The sequence below is a fragment of the Hypomesus transpacificus genome, chromosome 11 (assembly GCF_021917145.1).
Source record: "Hypomesus transpacificus isolate Combined female chromosome 11, fHypTra1, whole genome shotgun sequence".
NCBI classification, from domain to species: Eukaryota; Metazoa; Chordata; class Actinopteri; order Osmeriformes; family Osmeridae; genus Hypomesus; species Hypomesus transpacificus.
Window position 1 is genome coordinate 3,541,360 of NC_061070.1, and position 21,118 is coordinate 3,562,477.

General features: G+C 48.5%; 2 protein-coding genes across 3 annotated transcripts in view; one reads left to right on the forward strand and one right to left on the reverse strand.

The window, feature by feature from the left end:
• wu:fc17b08 (ligand-dependent corepressor) overlaps nt 1-9,182 on the forward strand; it is a 34,158-nt gene extending 24,976 nt beyond the window's left edge. For both annotated transcript variants that reach the window (XM_047029080.1, XM_047029081.1), the window contains exon 7: nt 2,505-9,182. In XM_047029080.1, coding sequence (XP_046885036.1) covers nt 2,505-7,479 — 4,975 coding nt within the window. In that variant the 3' untranslated portion in view covers nt 7,480-9,182. The remainder of the gene's footprint in view (nt 1-2,504) is intronic.
• Nucleotides 9,183-9,720: 538 nt separating this feature from the next.
• Nucleotides 9,721-21,118, reverse strand: part of slit1a (slit homolog 1a (Drosophila)) — a 51,454-nt gene continuing 40,056 nt past the window's right edge. Inside the window, exons 23-34 of the mRNA XM_047029330.1 lie at nt 20,860-21,023; nt 20,371-20,495; nt 19,985-20,082; nt 19,616-19,755; nt 17,872-17,965; nt 17,521-17,658; nt 16,630-16,858; nt 16,276-16,406; nt 15,513-15,667; nt 14,216-14,513; nt 13,740-13,951; nt 9,721-13,326 (exon numbers count right to left, since the gene is read on the reverse strand). Of these exons, the coding sequence (XP_046885286.1) occupies nt 13,088-13,326; nt 13,740-13,951; nt 14,216-14,513; nt 15,513-15,667; nt 16,276-16,406; nt 16,630-16,858; nt 17,521-17,658; nt 17,872-17,965; nt 19,616-19,755; nt 19,985-20,082; nt 20,371-20,495; nt 20,860-21,023 (2,023 nt within the window). The 3' untranslated portion in view covers nt 9,721-13,087. The remainder of the gene's footprint in view (nt 13,327-13,739; nt 13,952-14,215; nt 14,514-15,512; nt 15,668-16,275; nt 16,407-16,629; nt 16,859-17,520; nt 17,659-17,871; nt 17,966-19,615; nt 19,756-19,984; nt 20,083-20,370; nt 20,496-20,859; nt 21,024-21,118) is intronic.

Here is a 21,118-nt window from a genome sequence, read left to right on the forward strand (position 1 = left end):
CCAGAAGAAGCCATGCAAGCCCAAGCCATGACATTACCTCCACCGTGTTTCACAGATGAGCTTGTGTGTTTGGGATCATGAGCAGTTCCTTTCTTTCTCCAAACTTTAGCCTTTCCATCACTTTGGTAAAAGTTAATCTTTGTCTCATCAGTCCATAAAACTTTGTCCCAGAATTTTTGAGGTTCATCTTTGTACTTTTTGGCAATTTCCAGCCTGGCCTTCCTATTCTTCTTGCTAATGAGTGGTTTGCATCTTCTGGTGTAGCCCTTGTACTTTTGTTCATGAAGTCTTCTGCGAACAGTAGATAGTGATACCTTCACTCCTGCCATCTGGAGGTTGTTGCTGATCTCACTAACAGTTGTTTTAGGGTCTTTCTTTACAGCTCTCACAATGTTTCTGTCATCAACTGCTGATGTTTTCCTTGGTCTACCTGTTCGACGTCTGTTACTTAGTACACCAGTAGTTTTCTTCTTCTTCAGGACATTCCAAATGGTTGTACTGGCTATGGCCAATGTTTCTGCAATGGCTCTGATTGATTTTCCATCTTCTCTAAGACTCACAATTGCTTGTTTTTCACCCAAAGACAGCGCTCTGGTTTTCATGTTGTTTTCACCTCTGAATACAGTCTGCATAGACAAAACCTATCTTACCCAATCTGAACCTGAGTGTAGACATTCAGTGGTATTTATTGATTGAATAATGTATGTAATAGGACACACCTGGGCAACAAAACACACCTGTCAGTCACATGTTCCAATACTTTTGCTCACGTGACAAATGGGTGGGTTCGAACAAAAAGGTGATATTTTCTAATTTGTGCATCAGATCCTGATGTAAATACCTGGAAATAAAAGCTGAAACGTTGATCTCTGGTTTCACATTCATCGTTTGATGTCAAGCCCAAATGTTTTCAGTCTACAGCAAAAATAAAGGAATTGGCCTCACTGTTCCAATACTTTTGGAGGGCACTGTAGCTGATGTAATGCAAAACCAAGAGTTTATTTCTTTGTCCTTTTAAACACAATGAATGTCAATGTTAACTCAGTGCAGGAAAGATGCAAGCCAGAAGGGGGTTTCTAGCTGCATCTGTATTGAATTCTCTCTCCAGCTCACAGTGCCTCAAACACCATAAATATCACATACTGTTGATAGTTAACTCATTATAGTTGTTAGTGTAGCCTATTTCATGTCAGCCTATTCTGAGCTTCACTTTAATGTAAAATGTAAAATCCGTTATAGAAGCTGATTACAGTTAGTTTTGCTTTTAGTCCAAATGCGCTCTCCCTCTCTCATTGCTATCTCACTGTCAAATCAAACATCCATGCACACAAACTCTTAAACACTCCTATTTGCTGACACACAGTCACTTTTAAGTATATATATATTTAGCCCTTTATTTCACATTTACACACACCCCCTAATCCCAGTCTCTGGCATGGGGGTGTTTTAGCAATGTTTGCATACCCCCGTGATTAAGTTCCCTAGCAGGATACCTCAGCTGCATGAGCAAGGCCAAAAACAACATATACGTTTGTCCACTGTGTAGATTTAGTTGAAGATGCTCAGTCAGAAGGCACACACCAAAACCTCAACAGAACTTTATTTGAGTTCTCACCATGTTATGGTATGACAAGATGCATTATTTTTACTGTAATTTATTTATGGATTGTTTTTTTGTACTATCTTATTATTCAGACTTGGTTGTAGTTAAGGTCCTATGTAGTTGAACACTTAATCATTACTAATTACCATGTTTATTTGATTGCACTAGTATGTTTTCCTTTATTTAAGGCTATTTTGATTTGACAACTTGACAAATAGATATTTGCCCCCAAATATATGTAATCTTTGAACTGAAGTGATTAATATGAACTTAATTTTATGTATGTTAAATTGAACGTGGGGCACCATTGATTAATTGTGTTTGTGCATGTGTAAGAATTTACTTGATGTGTTTTGTAAGGAAAAATTGCCATTTTGAAAAAGATCAGCTGTAACATTGTAATTGGTCATTGGATGATAGAACCACTTTTCAAAATCACTTATTCTTCTAATAAATCTATTGTGAAAATAAATGGAGGAACTTGTCATCTTTTCTTGCATGGATCAGTATATATTTATTTAACAATTGTTGTATTGTTACAATTAATACTTGTCCTACAGTATTGTTTGATTATGTTAACATGCAAGGGTTCAGAATTCCAAATGTGACCACTTATTATTTTTTACTTGCGTTATTGGGATTTAATTTCCATCTTGAAAAAGTTCCTGGATTTTTTTTGTGTCATTTGAATAAAGTTTGTCCTATTCATAGAACATGAAAAACTGAAATGTGGTAATGTGAAAAATGCTGACATTGAAATGAAAAATCAATAGGCTTGGTTTAGGATGTATAGAAGCGGAAATGGCAGAAGTCGTTCATTCATCATGTTGTTGCCTCTTTATCATGTGAGTTAAATCAAGATGACGGTTTTAATCATTGACTTGTGTTTGTTGTCTTTCAGTGAGTCTGCAGAGTTGCTTACTGCCAAAGCCCAGGATCTGCAGTCCACCTCCACCCTGGAGCAGTTCATGGCCAAGCTGTGTCCACACCACCAGAAACAGATAGTGGACGCCCTGGGTTTCCTCCAGACTGAAGTCAAAGCAGTCAAGGCTTCCTCCTGCACTTCACAAGCCTCTAACCCTGCCTTGGTGGACATAAGCTCCACTTCTGTCTGCTCCGAATCCTGCCTGGACAGCCCAGCGAGGACGTGCATAGAGCCCACACTCCCATTAATGTCCACTCCTAAGGGACAGTTGGAGGTCCAGGAGATGGCCAGTGTCGACACCGGCAGCTCCGTGAGCCCCGAGAAAATCCCTGAGACGACAGTCTCTCTGCAGACATCAGGAACCGGGGGGCCGGCTTTAGACCTCCGGAAAACCGTTTCAGAAGGCATCACGGCTCTGGCGGGTCCCATCAAAAGTCCCATACAGCGTGATATCACACGTCCTAGTGACCATGTTCCTCTTAAAATTAAAATAATGAAGTCTGGCAGCCTTGGGGATGGTAAGAAACTGTCATGTGTACTCACCACCTCTGTACTGCCTCCTGCTGGAAAACTAGAGGAACGACAGGTCAATACCGACCCCTTAAAGAGGGCTGAGAGCCACAGTGCTAGACTCAGCTCCCAAGTGAAAAGACGTCATCATTCTGATCACTCAAATCAGGCCAGACAGAGGGGAGCAATTGGACACACAAAAGGCACACCATCCAAGCCCTGCACAGAGAAGAGGACACCAGACGCAATATCCCACATGTCACCTCGAACTGCCAGGAAGACAATAAGAGGATCCTCATGCTATCGTGCTCGGGAGTCGTCCGTGTTCATCGCCGACCCTGACCTCGGCCACTGTGACCTTGTCTACATTGACAAGCCAATCACAGAGTCGCTGAGGAGACAGCGGCACCGCATGCTCCCGCGCCGCAACGCCCGGAAGAGCACCAGAGGCCACCTCTACGTCGAGGAGATGTGGGAGCTGAAAACCGTCCGAACGCTGGCCAGCAAGTCTAGACCCAACGCCAACCTGGGGAACTATCCAATCGCCCCAATGCCAGACCTCATCAGCCTAGTTACTGTCACTCCTAAACAAGCCATGGCCAAGCCTGACGGCGTTCCTCTGGTAGATATTCCCATCGCTGAAGGCTGTAGGGAGACGGCTAGTCAGAAGACGCCCTCCGAGCAACTGGCTGAGATGGACATCCCTGGCATAGCCGATGGGGCGGGGGAAGCTGCCGCCAGCGAAGCCAACCCGGAAGTTGAGAACAGTGAGTCAGACCAGAGCCAGTGCAAAGATTTCACTACCCCTCCCCCCTTACCTTCTCAAACCCAGCTGAACGAAACTGAACAGGTTGCGGTGACAGATTCGGAGCAGGCGAGGGAGAGCGTTGTGTCAGAGGAGAGAGTAGCTCAGACTGTAGACGAACCAGCGGGGCAAGATGCAAGTGGTGTTGAAGTATTAAACAAATGTGTAGCTGAAGTGATGGAGACAGAGGTAGGGGCAAACCCAACAGGAAGTCATACTACAGAGGAGACCCTGTGTGTTTCAGACGAGGTCCAGAATGGGGACCTCGAACCCCAGCAGGAAGCTGAGCTACCAAACCCTGTCGTGGACCATGCCCAAGACGAAAACCAAGAAGAGAAGGAGCAGGCACAGGCTGAGGAGGCCAAGACCCCGGAGCCCTCGGATTCCTCTGAAAGAAAAGACCAGAGTGGCAATGAAACTCAGACAGTACAGGAATTGAAAGAGGTTGAGGCAGTGGATATGGCTGAACCAGAGTCTGCTGCTGCAGATATGACCACCATAAAAGAAGAGCACACGATTGATCCTTTGATTCATTTCTCCCCTGAGAAGTCTCTGGAGGCTCTTCTGAAAGAGCTACCTCCATGGCGTAGGAAGCGTCATGAAAAGTTGCAGCCCAAACCAGTTATATTTAGTGAAACTGAGAAGATAATTGTAGGGTATGTTAATGGGAGGCCTATCAAAGCCTCTGACAGATGCTTGCGTAGAAGGTCTGAGAAAAGTTCTCCAAAACCTGTTAAGAGCCATTCCAAAGGCAATCATGGCGTTTCTGAATCTTCATCTGCTCCTGGCTCATCGGTTGACTCAGTTAAAAGTCCCTCGTTGAAACGAGCAGCAAAGGCTCATACAAAGTTTTCTGTCCAACCTATCGAGACCAAACCCGAGACTCCATCTGTCGCCGTTTCTCCAGTTGAGAGCGTCCAAAGTCCTGCTCCAAAACATCCCACAAGGAGCGGTATCAACGTGAGGCGAAACATTATGGGGTCAAAGAGCCTTGCTGAAGCAACTCAGAGTGCTCCTGATCCTCTACCAACCCAAGATCCTGAAAAGAAACCAGCCCCAGAAACCGAGACTCTGCCAGCACCAGTGTCTGCCCCTCCTTCCACCCCAGCCCCAGTCCCTGACTGTCTGCCCACCCCTGTCCTAGTGTCTGAATCTCCGCCTGCCCCTCCCTTCACCCCAGTCCCTGAACAGACAGATTCCCCTAAAACCCAGGAGTTTAAACGACCGCTCAGATCAGCCAAATCAAAGAAAGCCGGGGCAGCAGTCTCTCCTCCCCAGTCAATTGCCATGACGTCCTCTGTCTCTGAAGGACCCACCACATCCCTCCCACCCACTTCTACTGAGCCTATGCCCCTTCTCCCCACCAACCCGTCTCCCCTCCCCATCTCCGCCCCTCCACTTCCTCTGTCGTCGACTTCCACCTCTATCGAACCCTCGGAGTCCCAACAGACACCAGCACCACAGGCTATCAGTGAGCGGAGTGTGGATGCAGTCGAGGCAGTTCCAGACAGTGAGAAGCAGAGTAACATGGGGGGAGACTGCAGGGTGCCGGCCAGACAGAAGCTTAGGTCTTCAGGGATTGCAAAGGAGTTTGAGGAGGCCGAGACGCCGAAAGCTGCCAGTGAGGTTCCCTCCCTCCCAGAGGGCCCAGGGGCAATGAGTAGTGAGGCAACCACCCAGAGTAGCCCACTTCGAGGCAAGCAGACTCCCGTGAAGGACAGAGAAGCCAGCAAACGGCTGAAGGCAGCAGATGCAACACCTTTGCAAGAAGACAGGATTCCAGCAGCAGATTCCCGTATATCCCTCAATGCAGAAAGACCGGGGAGGATGCCACTCAGGAGTGAAAGCAGTAAAGCTGAAGGAGCCACAAGCCATTCAATGACCCCTGGGACTCCTATCCCTTCATCACCTCCTGAAAACAGGAAGTCAGCTCTCCGGTCCCAAAAGTTGGCCTCACCCTCTTCCTCCACTGCTCCAATCACACCAGAGAAGCCCCGAGAAGTGTTGTCTCCTTTCAGGGTAAAACCCGAAAAGATCACAAAGCTTCCGCCCAAGTCTTCTCCAATGTCTTCTCAGCTGCCCAGTTCTCTACCCTCCTGCTCAGGCCTTCCTTTCTTCCCTCCCAGACTGGAGCCGCCAGCACCCACTCCCCCCAAATTCCTGGAGGCCCTGAACAGTGAGGAACACCAACACATGATCAGTAACCTGAACACCAAATTTGATAAGATGCAAAAAGGCTGGTTCCAGATGGACAAAGAGGGTCAGCCGGCTCCTAAGCACAAGAACAAGGCTGACAGACAGGCGGCAATCTGGAAGAGCAAGCGCAGGGTTCGAAAGCCTAGGTCTTCGGAACACCAGAGGTTCTCCCCTGTCCAGATGCTCTTCATGAAGAACTTTGACCTCAGCAGTATCTGCCGATGGTTCCTACAGTCAACAGAGACAAAGTCCTTAGTCATCGTTAAGAAGGTGAACACTCGTCTTCCCTCTGAGACGCAGCTGTGCTTCCACAGCTCTTCCTGCCTCCCAGGGACCTCCCAGGGGGTGTTCCCAAGCCTGCAGGCCGAACGCCTGAAGAAACATCTGAAAAAGTTTGCTATTGCCTCCCCTGTGAAGAGCACTCCCAAGAGCCAGAAACTCATTGCTAAAGCCCTGGAGCAGGAGGTCCCTATATCCAAAGGGAAGGAGAAAAAAGAGCTAACCACAGCCACTCGGATCTCAACAAAGCCCTATACGGCCTCAGCTGAGATCCAGGCCCAGGCAAGTGATGCTCAGAAGGCCTCTGTTAAGGCTAAGATTCCAGCGAGCGCAAGGATCCTGAGGAAGTACAACTACATCCGGGAGAAGATGCAGGTCCAGCAGACCTCCAAAAAGGTGAAGGATACACCAAGGGAAAGCCTCAAGGCTGCCAACGTGAAAACCTCCAACTCGAAACCGAAACTAGCAACTGTGAAGGGAGCTAAACCCTGCCGGACATATAGTAAAAAAATTAAGGAGCCTGTCTTAGCGAAATCAGTTAGAGGGAGACCCTCTCTTGATCAAAAGCCTGCAGGCAAGGAAAGTGTGGTCAAGACAACCAGCAGTAGGACTGTAAGAGAGCCTATGAAGAGGGATAGTGAGTCATCACAGAAATTGCCTCAAAAGTCCCCCAAAACACCAAAGTCCTCAGTTCTTGCTGCTGTGGCTAAAACAGATTCCCATAAAAAGCAGGTTGAAGACGAGAAACCAGGAGCGGATCGTTCTCCGCTGGTCAAACCAGGTGCTGGTGCGAAAGAGAAACTGACAAAGAAAGCGTCTCAAAGTAAAGTCACTGAGAGTAGAGTCACTGTAGGTGAAGGTGCCGAGAGGCCGCTGGACACTCCGCTTCCGGACGTGGATGCCACGACTCCGCCGGTCTCCTCAGACCAGGTACTGACCAGGTCTCAGAGGAAGATGGAGGTCATGCCTACTCAGAGCGCAAGCCCCAAATCTGCTACCAAGAAAGCCCAGGAGCCGACAAGTGGGACTCCCAAGTCGGCCACCAAGAGAGCAGAGGGCTCCGCGCATACACAGAAGGGAAATCCGAAGTGTGCCGCGAAGAGAGGCCAGGAGGCCCCACAGACTCCTGCCAAGCGCACCAGGATGTCTCTGACCAAGTAGAACCTGACTGCAGACAGACTGCTGTTGTCAAGAGGGATTTGATCTTTCGTTTTTTTTGGCCCCCTACAAAAAGGACTATTCGCGCGTTTTCCTTTTGTGTTTGTAAATTATCTTGGTGAAAAGATTCGGAGGGAAAGCAGTTTTTTGTTATTTCGTGGGATAGTTGAATGGTTTTGTTACATTTCTGAGGCAAAACGCAAATGGTGATGGGGATATATTTAATGTAGATTTCGAGTGTGTGTGTGTTTGTGTTGTGAGGGTTGTATGTGATTCCATGAGGTGACCTGCAGGAAAGTAGTGTTTTCTGGCAGTTTGTCACAGACTGATGAGACATCGTACATATTGCTTTGTTTCTCTAAACTTCAATGCCAGATTTGTCATCAAGCATGAGAAAAGTGTTTGCCCTATTGTTTAGGAACATGGCCTGTCATTGTTGAACATTTGACATACACCTTCCCTTTGGTGATCAACACGTCTCCTCTTGTCATTACATCATGGATGCCTCCAGTGTTTATTGCAGTCGGTGTGTGTGTGTGCGCAAGAGTGTGACTTGTGATCAGGTGCCTTATTTATCAAGTGTGAACTAATTGAAGTGTGTGTTAACGTAGGTGGAGTGTCAGTTCTCTAGCTACTGCACATGTTTGAGTACTGTGGAAGGAGAGTGGCAGTGAGTTTCCATGCACAACCCTTCCCTCTGTGAATTGCAGTCCCTCCCCTTCTTTATTTGCCTCCTCTCCTCTCGCCCCACTGCGCCCACATCCGTGATTTCCAACATGTCCAATCCGAAGCAATCCTCACACGTTCATCTCTGTTTTCATCGTCGATTCCGTGGACTCTTTGTTGTCCGAACGTTAGCATTATGACTATTGATATTGTCCTTGTTTTACTTTGAACGACACCCGTAAGCGCCGTGTTTGTGTCATGACATTTCAACAAAGGGTTGTTGTTGTTTTCATTCCCCTCTGTTTGAAACCCGTAGGAGACAGTGGCCGGTCGGCTGCAGCATTCGAGCCTCCTGTACACCCGTCCGTCTCCTCCACACCTTGTTTTAGCTTCACGGCGAATAGTCGTGCAGCGTGCATGCTTCAGCCGTCTCGTTAATGTGAATATGCTAACATCCCTGCAGTCTGTCCCACCCAATCAGCAGCCCACTCTCTCCATACAACAATCACCTCAACGGATAGAATCTCAGAAACAAAGGTTGTGTACTTTCAGAACAACAAATCCTGGTTTTGTAAACCCGCCTCTCCTTGTAACTATGCATGCACGTACCTGTGCCTCCCCGAGTAATGGAGGGCTGAATAAGCATTCATCACTGATCAATAAGGAGTGATTACGGATAAATACGTAGTTAATCAGTGATTGGTGATTTGTGTTTGTTTGAAAGGAGTGGACACCAGGCAAGACAGAATGTAACGATGTTAAAGACAATGTTTTTCTTTGGATGGAAGTTGGTATGTATAAAGATAGATATGTGCAAGAACTGCGCCTGGTCATGTTCAGTGATGGCGATGTTAAAGGAAGATGTCATTGCTGTTCAGTTCTCTGGTTCTGTGCAAAATGTCAGGGTTTTCAGCATCAGAGTGACCTCTAGTGGCCGTATGGATGAACCCTTTTTCTTTTTTTTCTTGAAGTCTTTGTAAATGATGCCTGCCTGTAGCCTACCTGTCTACAATTAAATTTTACAGTATATCTTGATTTGATTTCAGGAATATGTTTTCTTGGTGTGAAGCTTCCATAATTCAGCAATATTAACATCTGTTTTTCAAAAGATGCGCGAGAAAAAAAAAAAAAAAAACGTTTTAGCAGTGTTATTTTTATGAAGGTTATTTTACCTTACAAAAGTAATCATTTGTAAATGCTAAACTGTATCATTCATGTTTTTATCATTATTTAAGATCCCCTTAATGGCAAATGAATTTAATAGACCTAAATTAAGCAAACCACCAAATATCCAACTTGAACTTGTTTTATTCAATGCCGTTGATATTTATAGTTTTTTGTTTTTGTATATTGGAAAAGAAATAACAAGGATTGACTCATGTTAATCCCAAGAATGATACATCTTTAATGTTAGTGACTGTATTTTTGCTGGAGTTCTTATAAAGATGTTTGAATTTTAAGTTTGGTCTGTATTTTTTTCCTCTATATTTAAACACTGTTGTAAGTTAAATTATATTTTCACTCTTACGAACACACACTGCCCAGTCAAAACAGTTAGGAGACAGAGGAGCCACACTGTTAAAATCACACACATTAAAGTTTATTGAATGAAAAGTGGAGTTTTGGTAAACATTTTGTCGGTGGCACTACATACATTCAGCTTCACTGGGAGACTCAGGTTCTATCCTGCAATTTAACCCTGCCACATACAACAACACAAACATGGAAACCCCAGAGATTCTCTGTGTTTCTCAAACCTTTTGAATGCACCAGTTTAATACATCAGTGACATTTTGCATCATTTTTTTTTATTCTGCGCACAGTTCCTTTTGGATGTTAGTGAGACTGTGGTCATGTGACACAGGAGTTCCGGGCTACATCACAACCAGGAAATGGAAGCCACCTGTTTCAGGTCACATCAGTGCAGGATGAAGGGAAGGACACATGGGACAGGGAGTCATGTGACATTTTTGATACACGCCCATATGGATATAAGAGCCTTAATGAACCCATTGGATGACAGGTCATCAGTATCAGCGCACAGAACAGAACTCGTAACTCTCCGAATGTATTGAACACCGTTGGATCACATGACGTAGTATGGAACACAAGAGAGAGACAAGGGAGATCACTGCTGTAGGAGAGGCATGGCATTACTGCTCTTTGGGACAGATCTGAGGTCAGTCGTCATCCTTCTCAAACCCTAATGGGAAAGGATGGGGGGGGACTGGACTGACCCTAGAGCAGTTACCCAAGCATGCAGGAAGAACCATACCACAACTTAAAATACAGGCCTCGCACTGTAGAAAACAAGCAACAAGGATTGTGGCATCTTTATACTAAATAACAGCTATATAAGTTACCACTTCATGAATAAGCGCAGAGCATATTTATCTATACACATTTATACATTCAGGTTATTTACTTTAATTCTCTGTTTATGGCACCTGTACAGCTCTTGAGCGTAGTGTTTACCCAGTCAGAAAGTTGCAGGTAGCAACAGAGCTGTTTTGGGCAGATCTGATTGGTGGACCTCTGTTTTGTAAAACTATAGGCTTGTCTCGCAGTTTATTTTCCTCATATCTTTTATGCCTCTAGTGTGTTTCCAAATGAGCATGACTGTTTTTTGGGTGGAGGTGTCCTGAAAGCAATAGAATTCTCAAAATATAGCAAATGTATAGTTTTGTTGTTGTTGTTGTTTTTAATAGAATTACATAAGCACTACTAGCACAAGCATCACTTGAACAGAACCCACCCCCACATTTGGTGTGTGTATATCTATATTTCAGCCATGTGGTTCTTGGCGTGGGTGGGGGGGGGGGGGGGGGGGGGGGGGGGGGGGCGGGGGGGGGGGGGGATTTCTGTTTCAAGAAATCAGTTTCTCCTGCTCATCTTAATATTAGCCCCATGCTCAGTGGCTCCTGCAGCCAAGTAGGAATGTGTCTGAGCAGGTCAGAAACGAACACTGACGGAACTGGTTAAGCGATGTCACAAATACCTTACAGCTTTTTTTGTTTACTATTTTTATTTTATTTTAGTTTTTTTTATGTTTCTTTTTGTATCATTGACTAAAATCAGCGACAAGTATGTATTTTAATTACTACAGAAAAAGCCTTAAGATAAAATAAATAAAATCGTAAAAACGGAAAAGCACACAGACTCAAATGAATTAGATGTAATATTCACATGGAAGACAACATATACAATATTAAACATTTTTCTAGATCAATACTGCCTCCTATACAACAAAGGCCAACATTTTGATATCTTGTTTTGGCCAATTACAAACTAGTTTGGTTGAGTGAAATACAGTAAAGTAACAGAGACAGCTAAAGAACTGATCAAATGCCATTTTGACTGTTCCAACGCTTCCAGAAAACACAGATTACTCTTTAACATATAAAAATACTATACCAAAATGAAATACAAATATATATATTAGAATCTGTTAGGCATTTCTGTATAAAGAGAGGGCTAAAGGAGTTACAGATTACAAACCAAATAATAACAAAAATAAAATCATAATGCAAAAACATTTGAAACTAGACAAAAACAAAACAAAAAATAAAAACAATTCTGCACATTTTTGTTTTGTAATAAACATGATGATAATAATGATAAAAAGCTCTACATATTCATCAGCAAACTCTTCTCCACACATGCAATAGTTTGCTCAAGTTTTAATACTGCAGGCATCGAGGGGGAGGGGCCTAAATGCCCCTCTCTACAAGGAGGAGGGGCTATGCAAATCATCCTAACCCTGAGGCAATGCATGCTGGGATTGTTTACCACTGGGCACTGCCCGCTTCAGATGGGGGTGTTACTGGGAATGATGGGCGTGACCTCACAAAGCTTCCCCGACAACCGTAGAAAGCGCCTATCCTAGCAACTGCCAAATGGTACAACCAGGTGTTTGAGTTGGCATCCTGTGTAAGGTGACCATGTACATTTGAAGTTGCGGATGACTATTCATCTATGTTGCTAGTTGATGCAGTGTGTATAAGGTCATCAGTCCTCAGCAGGGCCCTGCAACACCAGGTCACATTATCACTCACCCCCTGACCTCTCTCTGCTCTCATATGTGCCAATCATGACCATCCCGTGGTTACATCAGACAAGTGTGTGTATGTGTGTGTATGTAGCAGATAAGTATGTGTAAGTATTTATTGAGAAAGCGTAGAGTTCACCACAACTATAAAACAACCCAGGTCAATTTAGCCAATGGCTACCCAGCTACAGTCCTGTTTAGCCAAGTCTGGTTCAGCCCAGCAAAACCCACTTTTGGCTAACCTGGCCTGCTTCAGTTTGGCCAAAGGGACCCCAGCCAAGCTTAGCTTTACCCAGCAAATAACCACCAATCGTAGCCCAGCCTAGCTCCTTCCCAGCTCAACTCATCTACCTAGCCTGACCCAGCCATCCGGCCCAACCCTCCTCTCCAACTATCTCCCATCTCTCCTCGTCATCCCTCTCTCCACCGTCAGACCTCACCAGACTGGATGCCACCATCTTTCTGACGGGCCACAGGAAGTGGAGATGTGGCTAGATGGAGCACAGGTACAGAATACGCGATGCAGGCAGGGAGGGAGGGGGTCCTCCTTCTGAACGCAACCCTGGGAAAGATCTGGACCCCTTTGGAGCCAAGTTGCAGATACAACGTCGCTGCGGTTGCTGTCGTCGTCAACTCTCCATGTTGTTGTTGCTGATGTCGTCGTTGTTTATCTCTGTGTTACTGTACGTCACACACATGGACGCATATGGTGATAGGGAGGAAAGGTCCTATTTTACAAACATTGTTGTCCATAGTATATAGAGGTTTTATATATATTTATTTTAAACTCTCTTCTCTCTCTCTCTTCCTTTTTATCTTTCTTTCCTCCGGTTCACTCTCTCTCTCTCTCGTTCCTTCTCCAGCTTCAGTGGCAGCAGCAGGTTTGCGTGGGGCGCGCTACATGCAGCCTGCGCAGCCACACTTGACGGTCTTCTCCACCTCCTCGCTGAACGAGGTGCCGTCGCTGCACTCAAACGTGTATTTCCGGCGCTTCATTCGCTGGCTGGCGCAGCAGGTGCCCGTGTCGCAGGTGCCGGAACATTCCACCCAGGAGACCATGCGGGTGGTCTGGCAGATGGCGTAGCCCCGCTGGACCTGGTAGAAATCTCGCACGGGTTCTCCCCGACACTCAGACTCTGGACAGGGGAGGAGGAGGGAAGGACACAAGGCTGTGAGATGGGTACTGTATGGGTACTGTATGGAGGTTTAACATCCAGGACGCAGACAGTAGGGGGGGGGCCACGGACACTATGCTGACACACTGGTCAAATCTTCTGCTTTTGGTGTCGGTGCGTTTGATTGGGCGACGCCTCCGACTTCTAAACAAGGGGGAGGGGGGGGGGGGGGGGGGGTTCAATGGCCCAATGCTGAGACACTTGATATCTATAGTTTACATTCATTTCAAACGGGGCCTTTCTCTGTCTCTGGCCCGCACTCCAGTCCAGTTGGGGGGCGACGACGCGCCATCAAAGACTGCCGCCCACTGCCATTAAAACCCACAGAGGAAGAAGGAGAAGGACAGGAAGAGTTAGGGGCCCAGCGGTCGTACCGGCGTCGCAGAGCTCCCCGGCGTGGCCGCTCTCGCAGTGGCAGTACGCGTCGCCCGACTCGGAGATCTGACAGCGTCCGTGTTTGCAGGAGAGGCGGTGGCAGGGGTTGAACAGCTCCCCCTGCTGGTTGCACAGGGCGCCGCGGTAACCGTCCTCGCACTCGCACCTGTAGGACTGGCTGTCCAGAGGGATGCACTTCCCGTGGACACACCTGGGGGGAGAGCACGGCTCAGTCAGTCCAGCGGACGGACGGTTAGCCTGGCAGTCTGCCAGTCAATCATCGGTCTCTCATTTGGACATTCACAGTCAGTCAGTCAGTTGGGTAGCCAGACAGACAGTCAGCCAGTTGGTCAGTCAATCTGCCAGTCGATTGTCAGACAGTCTTTTGGACCACACATTCACCCAGCCAGGTTAACCAGAGAGTTAGTTGGTTAGCCAGCCAGTCAGTCAGAAAAAACGAACTGCGACCACTTACTTGCTGCCTTGGCAGGGGCTGGCAGGCTGGCTGGCAGGCTGGTCGCAGTGCGGTCCGCTCCAGCCGGACTGGCAGTGGCAGATGGGTCCCTGCGCCCCGTCCGGTTGGCAGATGCCGTGCAGGCAGTAGATCTTGCGGCAAGGCTCACAGCCCGGCACCACGCCCGGCTTCATCTGGGTCTTGGTGAAGTCTTGCAGCTCGTTGTTGATGTACAGGTTCTGGATGCAGCCGTGGAAACTGGAGCCATTCTGGATCTGCCACATGCGGAAGGCGGCCGAGTGGACGTCCACCGGCATACCTGTGAGGTGGGGAGGGGGGAGGGAGGAGGGGAGGGAGGGAGGGAAGTAAGGAAGGAGGGAAGGAAGGAAGGAAGGAAGGAAGGAGGGAAGGAAGGAAGGAGGGAAGGAAGGAGGGAGGGAAGGAAGGAGGGAGGGAGGAGAGATGTTGGTTAGAGGTGCGGGGGAGGACGTCCAGGGAAACAGACAGACAGCTAACACAGGTCTGGGATGGCTGGAATGAAGGAGGAAGACGAGGATGCTTCAAAGAGACATGCCCTGAGGCTGTTGACAGACCCGAGCGCAAATCTTTTTTGCGGTTGAGGAATGACAAGCAGCTTCAGAGTCTTTGAAAGTGTCAGTGGCAGAGGGACATAGTACATATCACAAACACACTACCACACAAGCACCTGCCAACGCCAAGCCAATCCTGCTATCAGAAAAAACACTATTTCAAGTGAGTCAAGTCACTCCAGTGACTTTTTGCATTTCTCAAGAGAGAGTTGCCATAAAAAGTGTTTAATGTCAGGAATGGCCTCGCTTATTGACAGAGCTGTACCACGGATGAAACAATAATACAACACAGTCGTTTAACTTTGAATTATGGCGCATGCAAATACCATGCCACAGAACTGGAGTGAGACTGTGTCTGATAGAATGAAGACGTCTGAGCAACCTTGTGTCTTTGATGTCGTGTGATCCAATGTTCTGCGGTGTGTGTGTTTGCGTGCCTTCTTGTGTAATCATATTTGTGTGTGTTTCAAAGTGTGTTCCTCTGCCTGTGAGCTCTACCAGACACAGTTGTGACGGGGGAGGTGTGTGTGTTCGGATGTCGAGAGGAGTTTGGAGTTGGGTTGCGGGGACTGGGATGAGGTGTGTGGGGGGGGGGGGGGTGCAGGGGTGACAAGATGAGGTGTTGGTTTTGGGGTGGGGCGTGGGGGGGGGGGGGGGGGTGACAGTAGTGTAGTAGTTCAGAGTGCCTGCTGAGGAGGGGGGTGAGTTCTGTTGGAGAGGGCCCCTACCCCCCACGTATAGTGGCGCCTCGCGGTTGAGGGGCCGCACGGCGCCGAAGCTGTCCATGGTGGTGGGGAGGCCGCCGTCAATGGACAGGTTCACCGTCTGGTCGAAGGTCACCAGCTCCACTGTGTGAAACTGCCCGTCGTTAATGGTCTCCGTGCTGTGGAGGGGGGAGGGATGGGGAGAGGGAGGGAGGAAGAGAGAGAAAGAAAGAAAGAAAAGGGGGTGGAGGTAGGAAGGGCGTGAGGAGGAGAAAGGGAGGACAGAGAGAAAGAAAGAGGGGAGGAGGGGGAGAAACGGTGGAGAGAAAGAAAGAAAGAAAGAAAGAAAGAAAGAAAGAAAGAAAGAAAGAAAGAAAGAAAAAAGGAGAGAAAGAAGGAAAGAAAGAAAGAGGGGGAATGGGGGGTGGCGTGGGGAGATTTTTTGAAAGAGGGGAGGAGAAGGACAAGACAAAAAAAATGAGCTTTAGACCAAAAAAGTACAACAATGAAATCAAATAAAAAAGGCACACAGAAAAAGTCACAGAGAATCACGGCAAATCGCGTTGTTTACGCCTGGCATTGTGCCTCCAAAGCTGTGTGGCGAGGGATAATCAGCTGACGGAGTTAAGGGAGCGCTGTTCATGTGGGAGAGAGACCGAGAGAGAGAGAGAGAGAGAGAGGGAGAGAGAGAGAGACAGAAAGAGAGAGAGAGAGAGAGGAGAGAGGGAGAGAGAGAGAGCGAGAGAGAGAGAGAGAGAGAGAGAGACCGAGAGAGAGACACGCGTACCTGTAGATGGCGTGGCCGGGCTGGCTCCCAGGGTCGTAGCTGACCTTGACATGACCTTGGTGGAGCTCCACGGCGATGTGGTCGTTGTCGCCGTTGTACAGCAGGATGCCGTTGTCCTCTGCCGTCGACACCTGCAGCCCCCGGGGGTGGGGGTCAAAGGTCACAAGGTCATCCCATCGACAGTATCAACCGGTTTGACACGTTTCATACACGTTCCCCTACATCTGTTACTGTTATGGGGAGCCTTACTTAAGTCACACACACGCTGACTCATCCCGACACACACACACCAACCCACCTACACAGATACCCTCCCACTCACACACACACACACACACACTGGAGTCCACCCACCTGCAGAGTGATGTTGGCCTGGGGCCAGTTCTTCAGGTCCGACAGGAGCAGATAGGAGTCTCGGTCGACAAAGTTGACGCTGACGAGCTTCTCGCAGCGAGGCCCGCCAAAGCCGGGCAGACACTGGCACAGCGCCCGCCCCCCTCGCTCCACGCAGGGGGAGTCGTTCTGGCAGTCTGCCAGCTCACACAGAGACCGGGGAGAGGGGGACGCCTCGCACAGCTGGCCGCTGTGTGCCGAGACCAGGGGGGGGAGGAGGAGAGAGGAGGAGGAGGAGAGAGGGAGGAGGGAGGAGGGAGAGGAGGAGGAAGAGAGAGGGAGGAGGGAGGGAGGGGAGAAAGGAGAGGAGGAGGAAGAGAGAGGGAGGAGGGAGAGGAGGAAAAGAGGAGAGACAGGAGAGGATCATTTGAGCTCCCTTGTGTTTGTGTGCATGTGCATGTCTGTGGTGTGTGTGGATATGTCTGTGATGTGTGTTGGTGTGTGTGTCTGTGGTGTGTGTTGGTGTGTGCGTCTGTGGTGTGTGTTGGTGTGTGCGTCTGTGGTGTGTGTTGGTGTGTGTGTCTGTGGTGTGTGTTGGTGTGTGTGTCTGTGGTGTGTGTTGGTGTGTGCGTCTGTGGTGTGTGTTGGTGTGTGTGTCTGTGGTGTGTGTTGGTGTGTGTGTCTGTGGTGTGTGTTGGTGTGTGTGTCTGTGGTGTGTGTTGGTGTGTGTGTCTGTGGTGTGTGTTGGTGTGTGCGTCTGTGGTGTGTGTTGGTGTGTGTGTCTGTGGTGTGTGTTGGTGTGTGTGTCTGTGGTGTGTGTTGGTGTGTGCGTCTGTGGTGTGTGTTGGTGTGTGTGTCTGTGGTGTGTGTTGGTGTGTGTGTCCGTGGTGTGTGTTAGTGTGTGTGTCTCACCTGTAGCCCTCAGGGCAGGAACATGAGTATCCGTTGAGCTCGTCGACACACTGGGCTCCATTCAGACAGCGGTGCTCCGCACAGTCATCATAATCGACGCTGCAGTCGTCCCCCACGTAGCCCGGGGAACACACACACCTGCAATGCACACACACACGCATTGCATCACACACATGCATTACAATACCAGTACAACATTCACAGTTCCTCTGTCCTTTTAGATCCTGGAACTGGTGATCCCTTACATGAAACAACACGCATACGATATTTTATCTCCATCCTCCTCCCCCCTCTCTCTCTCTCTCTCTCTCTCTCTGTCTCCCTCTCTCACTGACACACACACACACATACTTGGGCCCGGTGGAGGTGATGAGACACGTGGACTGGTGTTGACAGGGGCTCCGTCCGGGTGCACACACATCCTCCATCTCCTCACACATCTCCCCTGGAGAGAGAGAGAGAGAGACAGAGAGAGAGACGGAGAGAGAGAGAGGGGTGGAGGGAGTGGGGGAGTGACCGATGAGGAGGAGATGGAGGGAGAGAGAAAGAGAGAAAAATTGATTAGTTTGATTGGGGAAAGTACATTAAAAGGGTCGATACCTGCTTCTTTATTGTCCATGTACTTGGACTCATCACAATGAACATAGAGAAAGAAACAGTCACTGCTATTCCTACATATCCAATCTCCAAAGACCCATGTGTGTGCGTCAGCGTGTTTGTTTACGGAAGTGCGAGTAAGTGAGCGCACTGTGAGCGCACTGCGTCCTACTGAGTGTACATCGTGACTGTCATCTTACTGTGAGTAGTCCGACTTTGTTCATTATTGTGTCTACCTAAAACTTTGTCTCAAGGGCAGAGGGTAAGGGTATAGCAGCTACGTTGGTCAACGGGTAGCTAGCTAGAGATTGAGTTTCTCCACCTGCCCTCTCTCTTTCTATAGGGCTCTGGAACTGCCAGTCTGCTGTAAACAAGGCAGACTTCCTCCCGGCGTTTTCATCTCATGCTTCTCTTCATGCCTTAGCTTGCGCTGACAGAGACATAGATCCGCCCAGAGAACACTGCAACTCCAGCTGCTCTCTCCACTGCGGTCTCCCGGTCGTGGAGATTTACCCTCTACAACATCCGGAAGATCAGGAGATACCTGTCTGAGCATTCCACCCAGCTGCTAGTTCAAGCACTTGCCCCTTTCAAAGTTGGACTACTGCAACTCGCTGCTCGCTCGTCTCCCAGCATGCGCAACCCGCCCTCTCCAGAAGATTCAGAACGCAGCGGCCCGCCTGGTCTACAATCTACCCAGACGCTCCCACGTTAACCCGCTCCTCATCTCCCTCCACTGGCTACCCATCACGGCCTTTATCAGATTAAAGACCCTGGTACTGACCTTCCGAGCAGTGAACGGGACTGCACCCAACTACATCAAGTCTCTCCTCTAGCCTTACACCCCCACCCGTCACCTACGGTCTTCTTCAGACAACCGCCTGGTGGTCCCACTGCTCAAGACTGCCCAGTCCCAACACAAGCTATTCTCCTGCCTGGCCCCCCAGTGGTGAAATCAACTCCCCACCTCCATCAGAGACACAGACTGTCTCTCCACCTTCAAGAGAAGGCTCAAGACGCACTTGTTCCTGGAGTACAACGGTACTTAGGAATGATTGGCTGGACCTGAAGTTAGTTTCCTCCAGGATCACAATGACTCTTACTGAAAGACTTGTTGCTCTTGTTGGTTAGGTGAAACTGACTTAAAATGATTGTACTCGCTGTGAAATGTATTATTGTTGCTTGCTTTTTCCACAGCTACGCCCTTGCACTTTTAAGGTTCATGTTATTTAGTTGTAACTTGTTTAACTACATGCTCTTATGGTTCTTCCCTTTGGGACTTATTTGGTTTTCACAATGTATGCTTCATGTTTTGGCTACCCGCAATGTTTGGGGGGCTATCTCGTTGTTTTGATCAGTGACCTGTGCACTTTGTAAAGCTCTCTCTTGGAAGTCGCTTTGGATAAAAGCGTCTGCTAAATGCATACACGTAAATGTAAGTGTGTGTGTGTGTACAGGTGAATATATACGTCGGTGTGCATAAGTGTGTGTGTGTTACCTGTGTAGTAGGGGGCACACAGACAGGTGTAGTTATTGACTCCATCCAGACAGCTGCCTCCATTCTCACAGTCGTGGTCCTCACAGTCATCCAGGTTCGTCTGGCAGGTAGGACCTTCAAAGCCCAGGGGGCAGGAGCAGCTGGAGAACACACACACACGCACGCGCACACACACATACACACACACACACACGCAGAGTTCAGACAGCATACTGAACATGATTGACTCTCTTACAGCTAGACGACCAGATCAAGAGCTGACCAAGAAGACGATGAACTACGTAACCAGCCCCGATTGACCAAGAACTCGAGTCACGACCGGACCCGTGACAGATGACCCACCCAGGTGACCACACTCCCGTCCCCTACCTGAAGCTGCCCTCCTCGTCCTCGTTCAGTTGACACGTGCCCCCGTTGGCACAGGGGCTGCTTACACAGGCGTTGAGCGCCGTCTCACAGCTCCTGCCCTGCTCAGAGAACACAGGGTGGACAGGGACATCAGCTCCTTTCGCTTCCCCATCGGAGGAATTGGCGCAAAACCTCCGGTTTTCCATTCTTGTTGTTATTGCATGTTAGGTTTTATGATTGTAACTTTCATTGTTTACTTTACTGTAGCACTTTGAGTACAAGAAAGGCAGACTACAAGAACACTTATTATCATTACAGTAACATAATCGTTATTATTATCTATATGAATGGAATACAAGAGAACCTGGGTAAGAACGGGTAAGTGCATGAGGAGGTTGGTGTTTCACCTTAAATCCTGGAGGACAGCTGCACCTGAAGATGGTGGCCAGGTCGCTGTGGCAGACGCCCTGGTTCAAACACGGACTGGACAGGCAGGGGTTACACTTAGCCAGGACCAGGCTGTCCACGTCCCCTACACACACACACACACACACACACAAGTGCCCAAACAAGCACACACATTGCAGTCACGCGCACACACACACACATACATATATACACAAGCACGCCAACGGAAGGTGATTAAAAACAAAACTCAAGATAAGTATTTGAAAACTGTGATTTACAGAGTGCCTTAATACTATTCTTTTATCCCTACCTCCATTTCATATTTAAATCCCATCCCACTCCCTCTGTCTCCTCTCTGCCTCCCTAAATCCCTCCGTCATCTCTCTCAACTCCAGCCAGACTTAAACAACCTCCTGTTTTCCCTCCCTCCCTCCCCCCCTTCCCTCCCCCCTTCCCTCCCTCCCCCCTTCCCTCCCTCCCTCTTGTACCGTGACACTCGAACTTCTTGGCAGGCGTGGTGAGCAGCAGTTTGCCTTCCAGGCCCAGGGGCCCGGCACAGCGGGCGATGCCTGGCTCCTTGTAGCCGCTCTTCACCCAGTCAGACAGCCAGCGCAGACGGCAGTCACAGTACAGGGGGTTGGCCCCGATGGCCCTGAGAAGAGAGGGAGATGGAGGGGGAGAGGAGAGGAGAGGGAAAGGGTTATCGCTGAGCGGTTAGGGAGACGGGCTGTTGATCAGAAGGTTGTT